The following is a 21,230-nucleotide window of genomic DNA, read 5'->3' as shown; positions in this document are numbered from 1 at the left end:
TCTGTAGATGCTCTCTCCTCCATCATTGCATTCAACTGTACCGGCGTCTATACGCCGGTATAGTTGAATGCGGGGGCGGCGGATTGAGCGGCCCACCACTGGCACCGGCCCTTCTGGCATTTGCCAGAAGTGCCCTATGGCCAGTCCGGCCCTGGCTGGGGGAGGTGGTCACTGGGTCCTAGTGTCAGAAGGACCAAGCAGAAGTCTGCAAAGCAAACTGCTGAGACCTTCTGCAGATAGATGCAGTGCAATGGTCTGCAGCCCCTGACACATCCGTGACATCTGTGATAGAACTGAAACGTTGCCACATGGGCTAGTAAACTCCACACTATTTGCCTATTAATGGAGTGCTGCCTCTTCTTATCTTTAGATAGATAGATAGATAGATAGATAGATACAGTAGATAGATAGATACAGTAGATAGATAGATAGATAGATAGATAGATAGATAGATAGATAGATAGATAGATAGATAGATAGATAGTTGCAAAAAGTAAGAGCAACACAGAAAAAAACAGATTTAGGGTGCAAAGCCCCTCAGGCATGTACCAAACCTTATTCTAGAAGTCCAAAAAATTAGAGGCAGGTCACCGTTATGGATAAAGTTTTGAAGGTGTTCAAATTTTAATAGCCCATCATGGCGACGTTTCAGCTCATAGAGAGCCTTTCTCAAGCTTGAGAAAGGCTCTCTATGAGCTGAAACGTCGCCATGATGGGCTATTAAAATTTGAACACCTTCAAAACTTTATCCATAACGGTGTGCTGCCTCTAATTTTTTGGACTTCTAGATAGATAGATAGATAGATAGATAGATAGATAGATAGATAGATAGATAGATAAGGACATGATCCACCTCTCACCTTTTTTCAGTTTTTGTCTGTGTTTCCGAGAGTTTTTCAAATTCATCTTTTTCGGCATAAATTACAACATTTTCAGCTGTAAAACATTATTCAGTGCTAGGTTATAGTACAAATTCAGTTATTATCTGACTATATCACTCAATAACTCATGAACCCTATTAGATATTTGGCTAGAATTACTGGCAGTATTTATGTGAGTATTCATAATCTTGGTATGCAGTTTCCAATATGACAAATGGTCAAACAATTAGGTTTTCCAGGAATAGTTAGGCAACCTAGCCAAACGTAACTTACAGGCAAAATTATTATGGACAAACTGGAAATCCAAAAAGAATCACAAAAATTGAACGTGTCAGCAGATTTTCCTAAAAATTATAATTAAAGCCACAATAACCTACACTGCTCCATCACCTCATCAAATTTATATATAATAATAATAATAATAATAATAATAATAATTTTTATTTATATAGCGCCAACTTATTCCGCAGCGCTTTACAACTTATAGAGGGGACTTGTACAGACAATAGACATTACAGCATAACAGAAATCACAGTTCAAAACAGATACCAGTAGGAATGAGGGCCCTGCTCGCAAGCTTACAACCTATGAGGAAAAGGGGAGACACGAGAGGTGGATGGTAACAATTGCTTTAGTTATTTGGACCAGCCATAGTGTAAGGCTCGGGTGTTCATGTAAAGTTGCATGAACCAGTTAACAGCCTAAGTATGTAGCAGTACAGACACAGAGGGCTATTAACTGCATAAAGTGTATGAGAACATGATGGAGGAACGTGATTATGTTTTGTGGGGTTTTTTTTTTATTTATTTTTTTTTTTTTTTTTAATAGACCACACAGGGATAGTTAGGTTAATGCATTGAGGCGGTAGGCCAGTCTGAACAAATGCGTTTTTAGGGCACGCTTAAAACTGTGGGGATTGGGGATTAATCGTATTAACCTGGGTAGTGCATTCCAAAGAATTGGCGCAGCACGTGTAAAGTCTTGGAGATGGGAATGGGAGGTTCTGATTATTGAGGATGCTAACCTGAGGTCATTAGCGGAGCGGAGGGCACGGGTAGGGTGGTAGACTGAGACCAGAGAGGAGATGTAGGGTGGTGCTAAGCCATGGAGTGCTTTGTGGATGAGGGTAGTAATCTAATATTATCTCATTACAACTGGTTGGTTGACATCATGTGCAGCATCACAAATAACTATCCTTCTTGTGAATATTATAGAATCCATTTTTTTTTACTTATAGGCTCTGTCCACCTGCAACCACCTTAAAGTGCTTGTCCACTACTCAGACAACCCTTTCTCAATCACTATGTTCGCCCCTTATACAATGATAACAGCTATACTCACCTCCAGTGCTCATGCCTTTCTAGTGGTGTCGGCACTGGCTCTCCCGGGGCTCAAGTGACATCGTTATATCACTCGAGCACTGCAGCCGATCAACATGTGCTTCACTCTCCCTTCCTTCAGATGTAACTGACATCCAAAGGAAGTTAAAGCTGTGGCCGCTTTCCCACTTCCTCCGGATTTCTGATTTGTCCGCCACCGCTGAAACGTCACAGCCAGTGTCGACACTGTTGGAATGGCACCTTCACTGGAGATGAATATAGCTGTTATTATTTTATAACTGGGGAAAACAATAATTGTGAATGGTTTGTCCGAGTAGAAGACAACCCTATTAATGTCTGTAAAATAAATATTTTCTCCAGCTGCTGTACAGACGCAGCATCTACATGATGATAGAAAATAAACAAACCCTATATGAGCTTATCCTGCAGTCAAATCTACATTTATACCCTACTTTAACTGAACCTGTCCTGTGAACAAACGATATAGGGGGTTAATTTGCAGGTTAATGGTGTTCCATATCTGCCCCGTGCTTGCACTGAAAACTCAGCTCCCGGGAGCAAAAGAACTACAGGTCCTTCTCAAAAAATTAGCATATAGTGTTAAATTTCATTATTTACCATAATGTAATGATTACAATTAAACTTTCATATATTATAGATTCATTATCCACCAACTGAAATTTGTCAGGTCTTTTATTGTTTTAATACTGATGATTTTGGCCTACAACTCCTGATAACCCAAAAAACCTGTCTCAATAAATTAGCATATCAAGAAAAGGTTCTCTAAACGACCTATTAGTATTACCCTAATCTTCTGAATCAACTAATTAACTCTAAACACATGCAAAAGATTATTTACGCAATCATAAAGCACTAAAATATAATATAACTGAGAGTGGGGAGAATCAACCCTCCCAGGATGCCCCCAAGGCATCCAATCAATAGAGTCACCAGGACTGCTCCAGATAGTAGTAAAACCAGACAAATAGAGCAACAAAATCCACATGTACATAATTAGATATAAAAATATGAACAATGTTTTATTAAAGAAAATCAAATATATAAAACAATAACACCATATGTCAATACAAAAAATGCGTGCAAGCATATAACAAGCACACTACAAAACAGGAAGAAATACAGTAAGGAGGAAGCATGACGGAAAAAATGATGAGCGAAGGGGGTACTATTAATAATTTCTTATCACATCTGAGTGTGCCAAACAAACACCTATTGTTATAGCAAGGGGCCCAAAGGTATCCCATATAATTCTAACAACACATATTTAGGTGGAATGTAAAATTGGCTTACCCATTATTAATGGTCACAGAGAGCACCCCCTCCTTTTCACCGCCCCCGTAGCGGTGAAAATAACAACCATTTGTTATTAAAAAACACTTTTATTTGATTGGACGGTTGAAATATGCTAATTTATTGAGACAGGTTTTTTGGGTTATCAGGAGTTGTAGGCCAAAATCATCAGTATTAAAACAATAAAAGACCTGACAAATTTCAGTTGGTGGATAATGAATCTATAATATATGAAAGTTTAATTGTAATCATTACATTATGGTAAATAATGAAATTTAACACTATATGCTAATTTTTTGAGAAGGACCTGTATATTCCTCTCAGCAGCCTTGGGATTTCAGTCATAGAGACATGGCACGCCTTCCGTCACCGCTCAGTGCATAGTGAGTGGAGGCTGAAACCATTCCCCGGCACCGATTGACAGCTGGATCAGCACTAATCTACTGGAGATCAAGCTATCAGTCAGTGCCGGGGTGTGGTTACAGCCGCCACACACTATGTACTGAGTGGTGACTGAAGCCGCTCCATGTCTCTATGACTGAAAGCCAGAGGCTGCCTGGAGGAATATAGTTCATTTCCTCCCAGTAGCTGGGCTTTCAGGGCAAGCACCGGGCAACTTCTGAACACTGGTAGCTTGCAGATTAACACCATATCTGCAGGTTAATAGCGTATTTTCACATGACAGGCTCCCTGTAATACTAATATAACTATGGTGGGTTAGAAATGACTAAAGGACAGATGGAAACGAATATAGCTGCAGGGTCAGACTATACCAGGGTTGTGTGGTGTTTGTTATCATGGAGACGAGTCTGTATGGGAGCTGTAGAAAAATAATAGAAAATCATACAATTGTGGCTGCCTGCTGCCACTGTTTATACTTTGAATTAAATGGTTGCTTCTAAATTTATCCGTGTTAAAAGACATTTTATTTTAGGAATCTGTAAAAGTTATTGTTGAAGTGTTTTTTAATGCTTGTACACATACTAACCTGGAACTTCCTTTTTTTCTTCTTCTGGAATGTCTTGAGCTTCTACATTCTTTGAATGTATTGTACAGCACGCTAATGAACAGACAGAGTGATCATTAAATAAATCTAAGTATTGGTACATCTAAGTATTTGTTGCTTTACTTATATGTCCGGAACATGAAATAATATGGTAACACTATCTAGTATAATATAATGTTATAGTATGCAGACTAAGATCCAAAAATACACTACTTGCTTTGATATATCTTTAGAACTATTAGGTTCTTTAAGGGACAAGTCTCCGTATCACCTTTTGTACCAGTCATTTCCAATATGTACAAATCTGTTCCTAAAGAAATATAACGCACTTATAATGCACATACCATAGCCTACAAGCACCAAAGAACACTCCATGTTTGGTCTTTACCAGCTCTGTTCACATCTGTGCTGAAGGCTTCTCCACTGCAGATTTATGGGGAAAATAAGACTGCATGCAGCACTGCTTTTCCTTACAAATTGCTGGATATGTCTGAGGAACTCAATGGATCTAATTATAAGTCCATGAGATATTTTAAGTGCAGCAATCATCCAGCAGAACGTTGGGGTTTCCATTATAAATAAGCAACAATGCAGATGTGAATAGAGACTAAAAAATACCTGGTGGTGACACATCAGTTTTAGGGTTTGTATACACCTCAAAAATCAAGTCTACCCAGATATATCATACTGTAGCCAAAAATTATAATATACTAGTGACACAACTATAGCACTTCTCCAACTATGCATTTTCCTCTAATTCTTATGAATTATTTATTGCCCCTACCTCGAGCTGAAGGCTTGGTCTTCACAATGTAGAACATGATAATGAGTACAATAGCAATAGCCATGATGAATATTGTTGACATTGCGATAATAAGTGCAGTTGCCAAATGTCCCTGCCCCGAGATGTCAACTAAAAGATAAGAATTTTTTGATATTACACATGGTAGAGTGGACGTTTCTTTCAGATGTTAAACTATGATGATCAAAAATAAAGGAAAGTATCAACATCTATCTATCTACAGTGAGGGAAATAAGTATTTGATCCCTTGCTGATTTTGTAAGTTTGCCCACTGACAAAGACATGAATAGTCTATAATTTTAATGGTAGGTTAATTTTAACATTGAGAGATAGAATATTAAAAATAAAACCAAGAAAATCACATTGTATAAATTATATGAATTTATTTGCATTTTTCCGTGAGAAATAATTATTTGATCCCCTACCAACCATTAAGAGTTCTGGCTCCTACAGACCAGTTAGACGCTCCTAATCAACTCGTTACCTGCATTAAAGACAGCTGTCTTACATAGTCACCTTTATAAAAGACTGCTGTCCAAAGACTCAATTAATCAGTCAGACTCAAACCTCTACAACATGGGCAAGCCCAAAGAGCTTTATAAGGATGTCAGGGACAAGATCATAGACTAGCACAAATGGAATTGGAATGGGCTGCAAAACCATAAGTAAGACGCTGGGTGAGAAGGAGACAACTGTTGGTACAATAGTAAGAAAATCGAAGAAATACAAAATGACTGTCATTTGACATTAATCTGGGGCACCATGCAAAATCTTACCTTGTGGGGTATCCTTGATCATGAGGAAGGTGAGAGATCAACCTAAAACTACATGGGGGATCTTGTGAATGATCTCAAGGCAACTGGGACCACAGTCACCAAGAAAACTATTAGTAACACATTACGCTGTAAGGTTCAAAATCCTGCATTGCCCGCAAGGTCCCCCTGCTCAAAAAGGCACATATGCAGGCCCGTCTGAAGATTGCCAATGAACACTTGGATGATTCTGTGAGTGATTGGGAGATGAGACAAAAATTGATCTCTTTGGCATAATTCAACTCGCAGTGTTTGGCGGAAGAGAAATGCTGTCTACGACCCAAAGAACACCGTCACCACTGTCAAGCATGGAGGTGGAAACATTATGTTTTGGGGGTGTTTCTCTGCTAAGGGCACAGGACTACTTCACCAGATCAATGGGAGAATGGATGGAGCCATGTACCGTAAAATCATGCGTGACAACCTCCTTCCCTCTCTAGGACATTATAAATGAGTGGTGGCTGGGTCTTCCAGCAAGATAATGACCTAAAACATACAGCCAAGGCAAAAAAGGAGTGGCTCGAAAAGAAGCACATTAAGATCATCGAGTGGACTAGCCAGTCTCCATACCTTAATCCCATAGAAAACTTATGGAGGGAGTTGAAGCTCCTAGTTGCCAAGCGACAGACTCACAATCTTAATGATTTAGCAATGATCTTGATTTGCAAAGAGGAGTGGACCAAAATTCCTCCTGACATGTGCACAAACCTCATCATCAACTACAAAAAACATCTGACTGCTGTGCTTCCCAACAAGGATTTTGCCACCAAGTATTAAGTCTTGTTTGCCAGAAGGATCAAACAATTATTTCTCACTACAAAATGCAAATAAATGTATATAATTTAAACAATGTGATTTTCTGGATTTTATTTTTGATATTCTATTTCTCAATATTAAAATTAACCTACCCTGAAAATTATACACTGTCCATGTCTATCTATCTATCTATCTATCTATCTATCTATCTATCTATCTATCTATCTATCTATCTATCTATCTATCTATCTATCTATCTATCTTCTGGTCCTTACTACAGATTGAATGTATCCACTAATGGAGCTATGTTACAAACATTGAACCACTATATTTATATAGGGTGTAGTAGCTACATGTTCTAATGTTATAGACAGTACTGTGCAAATGTTTCAGACAGGTATGGAAAAAATGCTGCAAAATAGGAAGGTGTTCAAAAATGGAAGTATTAATAGTTATTTTTTATTAATTAAAAAATGTAAAGTGAATGAAGAAAAATCTAAATTAGATCATTATTTGGCAAGACCACCCTTTGTCTTCAAAATTAGTATCAAAACATCAATTCTTTTAGGTACACTTGCACACAGGTTTTTACAGCGAGGTTGATCCAAACATCTTGGAGAGCTAACCACAGATCTTCTGTGGATGTAGGCTTGCACACACCTATCTGTCTCTTCATATTATCCCAGACAGACGTTGATGTTGATTTCAGGGCTATGTGGGGGCCATATAATCACTTCCAAAGGCCCCTTGTTCTTCTTATCTACAAATAAGGATATGTTGCACACTTTGTTTGTTGATGGGCTGGCGAAAAGTACAATACTGAATATCTTTAGGAAACAGTGAAAGTATGGTAAAACTTCCATGTAAGTTTATGACTGCCATTCAGCAAATGGAGATGAGGAGAACTACATTCAGTGTAAAGAAGATCAAGGAGTCCTGAATGCATTGATATGTTCTCAAGAGCCCTGATCTCAGCATCATCAAGTCTGTCAAGGATTACATGTAGAGGCAGAATGATTTGCACAAGCCTACATCTATAAAAGATCTGTGGCTAGTTTTCCAAGATGTTCAGTACAACTTCCCAGTCAAATTCCTTCAAAACTCTTAGAACGATTGATGCTTTGATGATGTTTTGAAGGCAAAGGATGGTCACACCAAATATTGGTTTGATTTAGGGTTCTCTTTTGTTGATTCACTTTGTGTTTTGTAAATTGCTAAAAATAAACTATTAACATTTCTAATTTTTAAAGTATTCTTACATAACAGCATTTTTCTACACCTGATTAATACTTTTGCATAGTACTTTATATCATTAGAATGTGTAGTTATTACATCCTGTTATGAAAATAGTGCAATACGTGTAATACAGCACTATTAGTAGATAAAATTACACCTTCTGTTGAAACTGTAGGTACAGGGGTACTTCACAACTCTAAGCTCTAATATAGGTACCGTATTTTGTGGACTATAAGACGCATCGGACCATAAGATGCACCCCAAATTTTGGGGAGGAAAATAAGATTTTTAAAAAATAACATGGTGGTCCGTCTAATAGGCTGGATTTATGGTAGCTTACCAAGGGTTAGGCGGTGTAGGAGGAGCGGGAACACAGGAGGCAGGGTCAGTGCTGCACAAAGACGGCAGTGGCAGGAGTTGGGCGATGCTGTGGTTTTGGGGCTGAGAGAAGGGGGTGTCCCAGCAGTGAGAGAAAATGTCAGCAAGCAGGAGCAGAGTCTGCACTCTGGCTATTGATTTCCTGGCAGTGGGCTTCAGAAAAATGGCCACAAGAGGTGGTGCAGGCACAGATTGATACATCCCCATCACAACATCATCCCCACAGTGAAACATGGAGGTTGTATAATCATGCTGTGGGAATGTTTTTCAGCAGCAGGGACAGGGAAATTGGTCTGACTTGAGGGGAGTTTGGATGGTGCAAAATACTCAAAATGTTCTTGAGCAAAACCTGTTTTACTCTGTCAGTGATTTGAGACTGGGACCAAGGTTCACCTTCCAACAAGATAATAGGAACCAGAAAAGGATCTGAATGATGGAGGGTGATTGAGATGCCGCAAGTAAAGGAAAATGATGAAAAGTAATGACATAATGGACAGACTGTGGCCCCATTTAATATTTTAATATGGAGCCTTTGGTCAATTCCTTGTCACAGCAACAGGAGAGTGTGCTGATCTTGCAACTCACAGTGATCTATTGACCCACTGATTATTACTAACCACTAGTGCTGTATACGACACGGCAGTATAGTGATTTGGGGAGTTGTATCTCTATGCCATATGTGCACCATCTGAATACAATGCTCTGCTGCAAGTTAATAAGACAATATGGTGCACAACCAGCTAAATAATGTAATATTTTGTTATACTAATGCACAGAAAATGTGACTAATTTGTATTTCTCTTATCCTACCTTTATGGGCATGTTGAAAGGGAGAGGTAGTGCTAGAGTCCATAATTCTTGTGGAACTCCCAGGTAAATAGTTTTGAATACCTGAAAAAAAAAATCAGAAAAGTGTGTAAAACATTTTCTCACCAACAAATACAACACATAATCATGGTGTAGTAATTAGCATATCACAAATTATCTTCTATTTGACTTATAGGACTAATGTAGGATGCTGAGAGATCTTAAATGCCAAGAGTAGGGTTCACATTCCTGTAGCACAAAGTAATATACAACTGCTGGAGTTGTAGAAGATAAGAGTAAAATATTCCATAGATTCATTTTTAAAGTCAATGTCAGCTAGAAGAAATCCATAAATAATGTGATTGTAGGTGGCGGTGTCTTTTCTTTCCTAAACAGTGATGAAGTCTCTTCATGTATGAAGGTAGATTTTGGATAATGCCCAAAATAAGCACAAGACGTATTATTGAGTCTCTTCACAAATGTGTCATTAAGGATTGTCATCCACATAAAGGGTATCTATAAAACAATGAAATGCCGACACAGCATTCAACATACCTATAAAATCCTATGAAAGGCCATAACGTGCCAAAACAAAATGTGTAATGGCAATTAGCACTATCCATTCACAAAGTAACAATGGTATAATAGCCTACAACATATTCACAAAATGGGATGACACAAACAAGTGGCCACACATCATTTGAATATAGACTTTAGGTTTACTTATTTGCAAACAGGAGCTGATGTCAACATTGTCTGAGGAGGTAGTAGGACAAGTTGTATAACATGTGTGTCTGACATATTGGTCTTTGTGTATCCCCCCTACATTTTTGAATCATCAAACTGCAATATGGTCTTAAATACTAAATATTAGCCAAATGGACCTCCAGTAAACAAGTAAGGCTCTGTTCACACTGCCACGTGAAGCCCCTTTGGCAGTTATGACAGAAACTAAAATACAGGTGTGAACAGTGCCTAATGGAGTTTTACTTGTAGACCAAAGAGCTGCCTCCATCAGGGTATGGTAGTCTTATATAATCTTATATAGTCTTATATAATTATATATAGTCTAACATTAAATGATGGAATGCAGTGGGGGAATACTAGGATCACATAATGGCTCTCTATGAGTCTCCTGTTTGCCTGTCTATTCTATTTTTCCAGAAAATCTGATTATTTATTTTTAAGATTTGGTCTACAAGCACAGGTGACCCGTGCCTATATTATGTTGCTCTAAAGGGGTTCCAGAATTAAAAGTCCAAATGGTGATAAAATAACAAAATAAACTACACTTGACTTTTCTTTTCCTTGGAGATCCAGCGCAGTGGTCACTCTATTGTATTACTGCCATCATGGCTCCTATCACCGAGCTATTCCCCCCAACATCTCCAGTGACAGGGACATGTGGTCCGGCAGCGCATGCTTGTGTTTGCAGTAGAGAGAGGGGATTAAGACAAAAAGAATTTGGCAACGAAATTCAGCGTGTCGGATCCTTCATTCCCCTGAGAATCAAGAGGCCCCCACAAACATTAGGCAGTTTCTGCACAGCCTGCTCTATTTTGTATGTGCACCTAAATTATGGTCATATACATAATAATTGAGGCGATTTTTAGATATTTGGATATTTGTTGAGAGAGTAAACTAATTTTCTGGAATAAGAAAATGCTAACTGTCTCGTCATTGTCCCCCTTCTATTTATGTGGGAGTAGGGGGGGAACGTAGCAGTTGGCAAAACAATTATGAAAATATGCAAAATATGTATTAAGAAGAAATAAGTCCCGAAAATAAGCATAGAAACTGTCTCTAAAGCAATGATACTGTGATGAAAAACACATTCTCTGTACAAAGGAGAAAAAAAACCTCATTTTTCACCAGACATGTGGGTATACATTGCTCACAGGTTACCGTATATGAAAGCTGTATTGTGTTAAGCAGGTGCCATACAATATGTGATCATGCTGTTGATGAGATCAGCGGGAAGACAGAGTCATCACAAGTGGTCGTGTAATGTAATGTATGTTTGATCTCAGCTGGAACGCCAGTGAACTGCATTGAAAAGCCTGTTAAAAGTGATGGCAAGTCAAAGCATGCTGGTAATATGAGAATCAGACAAAACATCGATTCATTTGAGCCTGATAATTAAAGGAAATACGAGGAGATAGTGACGGCTTGCTGTGGCCTGAACGACTTGGTTGGCAATTTTAGATTTCTGAGACTTGGCATGGTATAACCTAGTAACATTTTTGTGGAGAGTGCAACGACGGCTGAAAGCCAAAGATTTCGTATACCTGGCTAGTTTGTAAAATGTGAAAATGATGAGCTAATCAGTCAGAGACATGATACTCTGGCCATTGGGGGGGAGGAATGACCAAGGAGCACCAACAAGGAACTTATACCCCCCCAGGCACAGTATTACCAGAGAGTTAGAGGGGTTATTGAGGACTAGTTTATTTTTTACTATAGGCCTAAAAACTACCAGACAGGTAGTTGCTATTTACCTGCCTGTTGTGCCCAGTGTCGATCTCTTCCGGCACAGAGCCAGAGCATTCACCCCTGGAGACGATTCTGCTGCTTCACATCAACAGAACTCTGATCTCTTACCCCTATGCTGTAAAAGCATAAAATGACACTCCTTGGCCCTCTTTATTTTTTATAATGGCTTTGATAGCCCCCATGATTGGCTGCGCTACAACTGACGTGATGCCATAGCTGCAGGACATTAAGGGGTAGCCCACATGGCAGCGCAAAATGTCATTAAGCACATTCGCTGATGTTTCAGCAGTGTGTGAAATGGCACTTTTTTTTTCTGCGATCCCTGCTAATCGAATTGCAAAGTGTCCGAATTTGCAGGGACCTGTGAATTTCATGACATTCGACTCAAAATTGATTCTCTATGGATTGATCAGATCACTTATAGCTGCAACATATCAAAGATTATTTCAAAGTATATTCCATTAAATGAAATACAATACTATTAATATGTACTAAAACTACCAAAATACAGCAAAATATATACAGCTCTGGCAAAAATTAAGAGGCCACTGCAAAATGTTCAGTTTGTCTGATTTTTCTCTTTACAGGCATATTTTTGCGTAAAATGTAAATTGTTCTTTTATTCTAAAAACGTCTGACAACATGTCTCTAAATTTCCAAGCAACATCTTTTGTATTTTTTTCTGACAAAGAAAAATGGTCAAAATTAAAAAAAACAACCCTAGTGCTTTCAGACCTCAAATAATGCAAAGAAAACAAGTTCATAATCATTTAGAAACAATACTAATGTTTTAACTCAGGAATAGTCCAGAAATCAATATTTTGTGGAATAACCATGATTTTTAATCACAGCTTTCATGCGTCTTGGCATGCTTTCCACCAGTCTTTCACACTGCTTCTGGCACAAAAATGTAAGCAGTTCTTCTTTGTTTGATGGCTTGTGACTATCCATTATCCTCTTGATTACCTCTAGAGGTTTTCATTGGGGTTCAGGTCTGGAGATTGGGCTGCCCATGACAGGGTTTTGATGTGGTGGTCTCTTAATTTTTGCCAGAACTGCATACTTTTAAAACAGCAGAATAATAAAGTGGGTATGGAAAGTATTCAGACCCCTTTAAATTTTTCACTCTTTGTTTCATTGCAGCCATTTGGTAAATTCAAAAAAGTTCTTTTTTTCACATTAATATACACTCTGCACCTCATCTTGACTGAAAAAAACAGGAATGTAAAATTGTTTGCAAATTTAATAACAAAGAAAAACTGAAATATGACATGGTCATAAGTATTCAGACCCTTTGCTCAGACACTCATATTTAAGTCACATGCTGTCCATTTCCTTGTGATCCTCCTTGAGATGGTTCTACTCCTTCATTGGAGTCCAGCTGTGTTTAATTAAACTGATAGGACTTGATTTGGAAAGGCATACACCTGTCTATATAAGACCTCACAGCTCACAGTGCATGTCAGACCAAATGAGAATCATGAGGTCAAAGGAACTGGCCAAGGAGCTAAGAGACAGAATTGTGGCAAAGCACAGATCTGGCCAAGGTTAAAACATAATTTCTGCAGTACTCAAGTAGGCCTGGCCGTCCAGCCAAACTGAGCAATCGTGGGAGAAGAGCCTTGGAGAGAGAGGCAAAGAAGAACCCCAAGATCACTGTGGCTGAGCTCCAGAGATGCAGTAGGGAGATGGTAGAAAGTTCCACAAAGTCAACTATCACTGCAGTCCTCCACAAGTCGGGCCTTTATGGAAAAGTGGCCCGACGGAAGCCTCTCTTCAGTGCAAGACATATGAAAGCCCGCATAGAGTTTGCTAAAAAACACATGAAGGACTCCCAGACTATGAGAAATAAGATGAGATGAAGATAGACCTTTTTGGTGATAATTCTAAGCCGTATGTGTTGAGGAAATCAGGCACTGCTCATCAGCTGCCCAATACAATCCCAACAGTGAAACATGGTGGTGGTGGCAGCATCATGCTATGGAGGTGTTTTTCAGCTGCAGGGACAGGATGACTGGTTGCCATTGAATTAAACATGAATGTGGTCAAGTACAGAGATATCCTGGATGAAAACCTCTTCCAGAGTGCTCTGGACCTCAGACTTGGCCAAAGGTTCACCTTCCAACAAGACAATGACCCTAAGCACACAGCTAAAATAACAAAGGAGTGGCTTCAGAACAACTCTGTGACCATTCTTGACTGGCCCAGCCAGAGCCCTGACCTAAACCCAATTGAGCATCTCTGGAGAGACCTGAAAATGGCTGTCCACCAACGTTCACGATCCAACCTGACGGAACTTGAGAGGATCTGTAAGGAAGAATGGCAGAGGATGCCCAAATCCAGGTGTGAAAAACTTGTTGCATCATTCGCAAGAAGACTCATGGCTGTACTAGCTCAAAGGGTTCTTCTACTCAATACTGAGTAAAGGATCTGAATGCTTATGACCATGTGATATTTCAGTTTTTCTTTTTTAATAAATTTGCAAAAAATACAACATTTCTGTTTTTTTCAGTCAAGATGGGGTGCAGAGTGTACATTAATGAGAAAAAATTAACTTTTTTGAATTTACCAAATGGCTGCAATGAAACAGTGAAAGATATAAAGGGGTATGAATATTTTCCGTACCCACTGTATATAGTAAATGAAAAAGAATAATAATTTATGGATATTTAACAACACATAGCTGTGCCAGACCCCTCTGTTTTCATAATTTAGGTTTGGATTAGGTTGCATAGTGTGTTTTTCCCAATGAAAACTGATTTTCCTTTACAATTACTGTTTTTATAAGTTTGTATAAAATGTTTTTATTAAGAAATTCCCAGCTGGACTTCTACTTAAACATGGTCAATATACAGTAAAATAACTATTTTTATGGAGGATACATCACATTCTGCTTTTATTATACAAGACTGTAGGTAATGTCAATGAAAATTAAAAGATTAAAATATATATACGTTTGGCATATGTTTATATAAGCGGATAAAAATGTACGCAATGGGTGAAATAAGTATTTGATCCCTTACTGATTTTGTAAGTTTGCCCACTGACAAAGACATGAACGGTCTATAATTTTAAGGGTAGGTAAATTTTAACATTGAGAGATAGAATATCAAAAATAAAATCCAGAAAATCACATTATATAAATTACTAGATGGTGGCCCGATTCTAACGTATCGGGTATTCTAGAATATGTAGGTAGTATATAGCAGAGGCTACGTACTATATTGCACAGTGACGTAGTATATAACACAACCAACTTAGTATATAACATAGCTACGTAGTATATAACAGAGCTACGTAGTATGTAACACAGCGTACGTAGTATATAGCAGAGCTACGTAGTATATAACACAGCCACGTAGTATATAACATAGCCATAATAGAAAAAAACTTCTCCAAATCATAATTTACCATATATATTGCGATGTCTACCTAACATCTATATGCCAATTGCATATTGTGAACATAAGCGACTCAGGGGCTGCATATTATACAAAAAAAGGAAAAGAGTCATAGCTAGATAAATAGAAAATAGATACCAAATTTTATTAAATACAAATTAAACACACCATACAAAAATTATGTTTAAAAGAAGCAACGTATAGAGCAATCAAAAATAGGCCAGTAAATGTATATTGGGTTAGTGACAAAATATCGCCCAAGATAGTGAGTGCCAACGGACCTGCAGCACAACTAGGGATGTAAAATCTTAATTGTCACATAAAGAGAAAAACAGAACACTGGATAATGACTAGTTAGTATAGCTTAGGGTGGACAGAGTAACTGTCATAATCAGGCTCACAGGTGCAACCAGCTACCAGCGGCTGATTTATAAAGCATATCCACCCATTAAAGTGTACCAAACTAACAAACTCCAGCGGCAAAAGTATATCAGCTGACAAAGAAAGATAATAAATATACATGTGAAGTCACATAACATTACCCGTCATGGTGTAGTGCAGGGCGGCTGGGACTCTCCCCGACGTACGTTTCAGTACGAATGACCTTCCTCAGGGGGCGCCCCCTGAGGAAGGTCATTCGTACTGAAACGTACGTCGGGGAGAGTCCCAGCCGCCCTGCACTACACCATGACGGGTAATGTTATGTGACTTCACATGTATATTTATTATCTTTCTTTGTCAGCTGATATACTTTTGCCGCTGGAGTTTGTTAGTTTGGTACACTTTAATGGGTGGATATGCTTTATAAATCAGCCGCTGGTAGCTGGTTGCACCTGTGAGCCTGATTATGACAGTTACTCTGTCCACCCTAAGCTATACTAACTAGTCATTATCCAGTGTTCTGTTTTTCTCTTTATGTGACAATTAAGATTTTACATCCCTAGTTGTGCTGCAGGTCCGTTGGCACTCACTATCTTGGGCGATATTTTGTCACTAACCCAATATACATTTACTGGCCTATTTTTGATTGCTCTATACGTTGCTTCTTTTAAACATAATTTTTGTATGGTGTGTTTAATTTGTATTTAATAAAATTTGGTATCTATTTTCTATTTATCTAGCTATGACTCTTTTCCTTTTTTTGTATAATATAACATAGCCATGTAGCGTATTGCACAGCTGCGTAGTGTATTGCACAGGTATGTAGTATATTTTTCAGCAATGTAGTATATAGCAGAGCCACGTAGTATATAACATAGCCACATAGTATATTGTAGAGCCACATAGTATATTGCACAGGCACATAGTATATTGCACAGCCACGTAATATATAACACAGTCACATAGTGTATTGCACAGCTACGTAGTGTATTGCACAGCTATGTAGTATATTGGTCAGCGACGTAGTATATAGCAGAGCCACGTAGTATATAACATAGCCACATAGTATATTGTAGAGGCACGTAGTATATTGCATAGCTATGTAGTATATTTCACAGCCACGTAATATATAACAGAGCCACATAGTATATTGCACAGTCGACGTAGTATATAACAGAACCGACACAGCCACATAGTATATTGCACAGCTACATAGTATATAACACAGAGCACGTAGTATATTGCACAGCCACGTAGTATATTGGACAGTCACGTTGTATATTGCCCACCTACATAGTATAGCACAGAGATGTAGTATATAACAGAGCCCGCGCAGTATGTAACACAGCCCACATAGTATATAGCAACGTGGGCAATATATGCGTGGTTAAAAAAGAATTAAAATAAAAATAAACATATACTCACCTTCCGAAGGGCCCTTGAAGTCCTGGCACCTGTGTGCAGTGTACGCGCCAGCTTCCGGTCCCAGGGTTGGTATGAGCGCAGGACCTGTGATGACGTCACGGTCACATGACCGTGACGTCATGGCAGGTCCTTCTCGCATACCATCCTTGGCACCGGAACCTGCCGCTTGCACTGCCGAGGACAGCGCGCGACGTTGGAAGGTGAGAATAACCTTTTTTTATTATTATTTGTAACATTAGATCTTTTTACTATTGATGCTGCATACGCAGCATGAATAGTAAAAAGGTGGTCACACAGGGTTAATAGCTGGTGTTAACAGAGTGCGTTACACCGTGGCATAACGTGGTCCGTTAACGCTGCCACTAACCCTGTGTGAGGGCTGACTGGAGGGGATTATGGAGCGGGCACTGACTGCAGGGAGGAAGGAGCGGCCATTTTGCCGCCGGACTGTGCCCGTCGCTGATTGGTTGTGGCTGTTTTGCCACGACCAATCAGCGACTTGGGATTTCCATTACAGACAGACAGACAGACAGAAAGACGGAAGTGACCCTTAGACAATTATATAGTAGATATAAATTTATTTGCATTTTGCAGTGAAAAATAAGTATTTGATCCCTCTGGCAAACAGGGCTTAATACTTGGTGGTAAAACCCTTGTTGGCAAGCACAGCAGTCAGACATTTTTTGTAGTTGATGATGAGGTTTGCCCACATGTCAGGAGGAATTTTGGAGATCATCTCTAAATCATCAAGATTTTGAGGCTTTCACATGGCAATTCGGAGATTCAACTCCCTCCATACCTTTTCTTTGACTGTATGTTTTAGATCATTGTCTTCCTGGAAGACCCAACCATGACCCATTTTTAGTGTCCTGGTGGAGGGAAGGAGGTTGTCACTCAGGATTTTACGAGAACATGGCTCCATCCATTCTCCCATTGATGTGATGAAGTACTCCTGTGCCCTTAGCAGAGAAACACCCCCAAAAGAAAATTTTTCCACCTCCATGCTTGACAGCGGGGACTGTGTTCTTTGGGTTATGGGCAGCATTTCTCTTCTTACAAACACAGCGAATTTAGTTAATGCCAAAGACCTCCATTTTTGTCTTATCTGACCACAGCACCTTCTCTCAATCACTCACAGAATCATCCAGGTGTTGATTGGCAAACTTCACACAAGCCTGCACATGTGCCTTCTTGAGCAGAGGGGCCTTGCGGGCACTGCAGGATTTTAAACCTTTACGGCGTAATGTGTTAGCAATGGTTTTCTTGGTGACTGTGGTCCCAGATGCCTTGAGATCATTAACAAGTTCCCCTGTGTAGTTTTAGACTGATCTCTCACCTTCCTCATGACCAAGGATAATCCACGAGGTGAAATTTAGCATGGTGCCCCAGATCGATGTCGATTGACAGTCATTTTGTATTTCTTCCATTTACTTACTACAGGGTGGGCCATTTATATGGAATATACAGGGTGGGCCATGTATATAGATACAGCTAAATAAAATGGGAATGGTTGGTGATATCAACTTCCTGTTTGTGGCACATTAGTGTATGGGAGGGGGAAAACTTTTCAAGATGGGTGGTAACCATGGTGGCCATTTTGAAGTTGGACATTTTGGATCCAACTTTATAAATGGTCCAGCCAGGTTTATCCATATAACTGGCCCACCCTGTATATCACCAACAGTTGTCTCCTTCTTACCCAGCATCTTACTTATGATTTTGTAGACCATTCCAGCTACACTATAAAAAGTGTTTACAAGCTGCGATACTTTCAAAAGAGAGTGCTACTAGGTACTAACCATGCAGGGTGCCAAATGTTTGGTATCAGCCCATTTTCCTTTTTGTAATTTGTAAAATGTAAACAATGAAAATATATACTTTTTTTGCATAAAATACAAAGGAAATGTGTCATCTTTAACTTAAGGCCTTTAAGAGATCATTTAATTTTCAACTTGCTTAATGGTTCACAATAACAGTAATTTTGATCAGGGGTGCCCAAACTTTTACTTGTCAATGTATAAGCCATATTTAGTCATGGATTGTGGCTCAAAATAGATGGATTCCATAATATGATCAATTTGATCATGTACACAAACACTAAGTTTACATAAATGGTAACAAATTTAAATGGACATCTACCCATGTGAGAGGATACCATATGAACATCTCCAGAATTATATTCATTTATTTACTTCTCTACAATGTTATTTTGTATGATATTATTCTTTATATTTCGATGATATAAGAGACCTGATGATCTCACCACCAGAAGCCGCAGCACACGATGGAGATAAATAAACCATTTTTAAAGAAGCACTCTCGTGAACTTCTTTCCTCATAAACCTGTGTATACTGTATGTGTATGTTTTGCAGTGTGATTGTGTTTATATACTCACCTACTGCTGTCTTCTTCGGGATAAAGCGCTGTTGTGTTGAGTCACGTGACAGCAATTAAGAATATCCGGGTCACTCTTTGCTCTATGCGTGAGCCTGAAGTCTCTTTTACAATCTAAGCTTACGGAGCCTCGTTCTGACGCTACATAAACTTAGCTTGTTAAAGCCACTTCTGAGTCACATAGAGCGCGATCTGGAAAGTCTGAAGAGTGATGACATCACTGAGTAGAGGACTGGAACGATGCTGGATCAGCAGAAGACAGCGATAGTTGAGTATATCAACAAAGTCACACTACAATACATATACATATACACAGATTTGGAAAAAAAAAGTTTATAGGAGCACTTTTTTAACAACAATCCAAATGTTCGGACAAACTGAAAACTGAATGAAATAGCCTTTAAACTACGCAAACAGCCATTGCTTCTCCGGAGCCAGCAGGATCAATCCTTCTATTGCCTGAGCTGAGCAGACTGACTTTTTATAGTTAGCTATAACTATATTTTAATAGTCTTCTTATGTGCTTCTATTCTGTACAAAATAGTCAATTTTATGTTATAATCAAAATGGAAATACAATCCGTTCAATGTCCTATAATGAAAACCACATGTGATGTGAGCGATACCTGTTACATTACAAAAATGTCAATGTTTTACAAGTTACTGTATTAAGAAGTACTGGGAATATTGTACAGAGAAGGGAACATGTATCTATGTTCTGAAGGTATACCTTGCTGAAAAAAGCAGACTTTGGTTACTGTCTATGATATTATTGTAGAAAGTGAATGGAAAATGTAGAAATTATATATTTTATGCAGAATTTTGTTTTAGCAATTTTGCAGGTACTGTAAATGTTGGCATTACGTATTATGAATGCATATTTGTAAGGCCCTTCAAAAACTGAAAAAAATAATTAAAAGGACATAAATATTCAGATAGCTATAGATCCTGCAAAAGTTGCTCTTTTGAAAATCTTATACTTGTGTAGTAACATAAATAAAAAGAGAGATGGATTGTCAGGAGGAGAAGGTGGGGGGAGCACAGTGTGTTATAACCTGGTAGCTCCTAATAGTGATTCCATGGACACTATGCCACTCCATCTACCAAATCCCAAAGGTTGCCCTGGCCTTCGCCATTTACCTTCTGTATAGGGATCTGGACTTACCCTGGGCTTCTTGGGTTACGTCTACAGAGTAGTTGCTGGCTGGTGAAGTGGGCTGGCAGATGATAAACTGGAAGCTACATCAATATGAAGAGGTCCGGAACAGAAGAAGAATTGTCATGCAGAAGAATGATCAAAATACGGGCCGAGGTCAAACAACAAGAATCAACTAAGCAGGGCATAGGCTCAAAATCACAAGTAAACCAGCTCAACAGAGCTTATAGCTTGCAAAGGATATATGGATTTAGAAGACAAATAGGTATCAGTCCTGCCCAGGACAAATGGCTGGGAACTAATAGCCAGACACAGAAGTTAACACTTAAGGTACCTTCACACGAAACGACTTTACAACGAGAACGACATCAATCCGTGACGTTGCAGCGTCGTGGATAGCGATATCGTTGTGTTTGACACACAGCAGCGATCAGGATCCTGCTGTGATATCGCTGGTCGTTGAATAAAGTTCAGAACTTTATTTGGTCGTCAGACCGGCGTGTATCGTCAGGTTTGACACCAAAAGCAACGATACCAGCGATGTTTTACGCTGGTAACCAGGGTAAATATCGGGTTACTAAGCGCAGGGCCGCGCTTAGTAACCCGATGTTTACCCTGGTTACCAGCGTAAAAGTAAAAAAACCAAACAGT

The 21,230-nt window shown here is 39.0% G+C and overlaps 2 protein-coding genes across 7 annotated transcripts in view; one reads left to right on the top strand and one right to left on the bottom strand.

The window, feature by feature from the left end:
* Positions 1-21,230, top strand: part of LIMS1 (LIM zinc finger domain containing 1) — a 1,169,472-nt gene that overhangs the window by 512,970 nt on the left and 635,272 nt on the right. The window lies entirely within an intron of this gene.
* Positions 1-21,230, bottom strand: part of EDAR (ectodysplasin A receptor) — a 203,266-nt gene that overhangs the window by 37,631 nt on the left and 144,405 nt on the right. For all 5 annotated transcript variants that reach the window (XM_077296576.1, XM_077296577.1, XM_077296574.1 and 2 more), the window contains exons 6-9: positions 9,333-9,413; positions 5,323-5,451; positions 4,521-4,592; positions 861-936 (exon numbers count right to left, since the gene is read on the bottom strand). In XM_077296576.1, the coding sequence (XP_077152691.1) occupies positions 861-936; positions 4,521-4,592; positions 5,323-5,451; positions 9,333-9,413 (358 nt within the window). The remainder of the gene's footprint in view (positions 1-860; positions 937-4,520; positions 4,593-5,322; positions 5,452-9,332; positions 9,414-21,230) is intronic.

Source organism: Ranitomeya variabilis, chromosome 3, assembly GCF_051348905.1.
Source record: "Ranitomeya variabilis isolate aRanVar5 chromosome 3, aRanVar5.hap1, whole genome shotgun sequence".
In the NCBI taxonomy this organism is placed as follows: domain Eukaryota; kingdom Metazoa; phylum Chordata; class Amphibia; order Anura; family Dendrobatidae; genus Ranitomeya; species Ranitomeya variabilis.
Note: the sequence above shows the minus strand (reverse complement) of the source record. Positions and strands in the feature narration are given on the sequence as shown.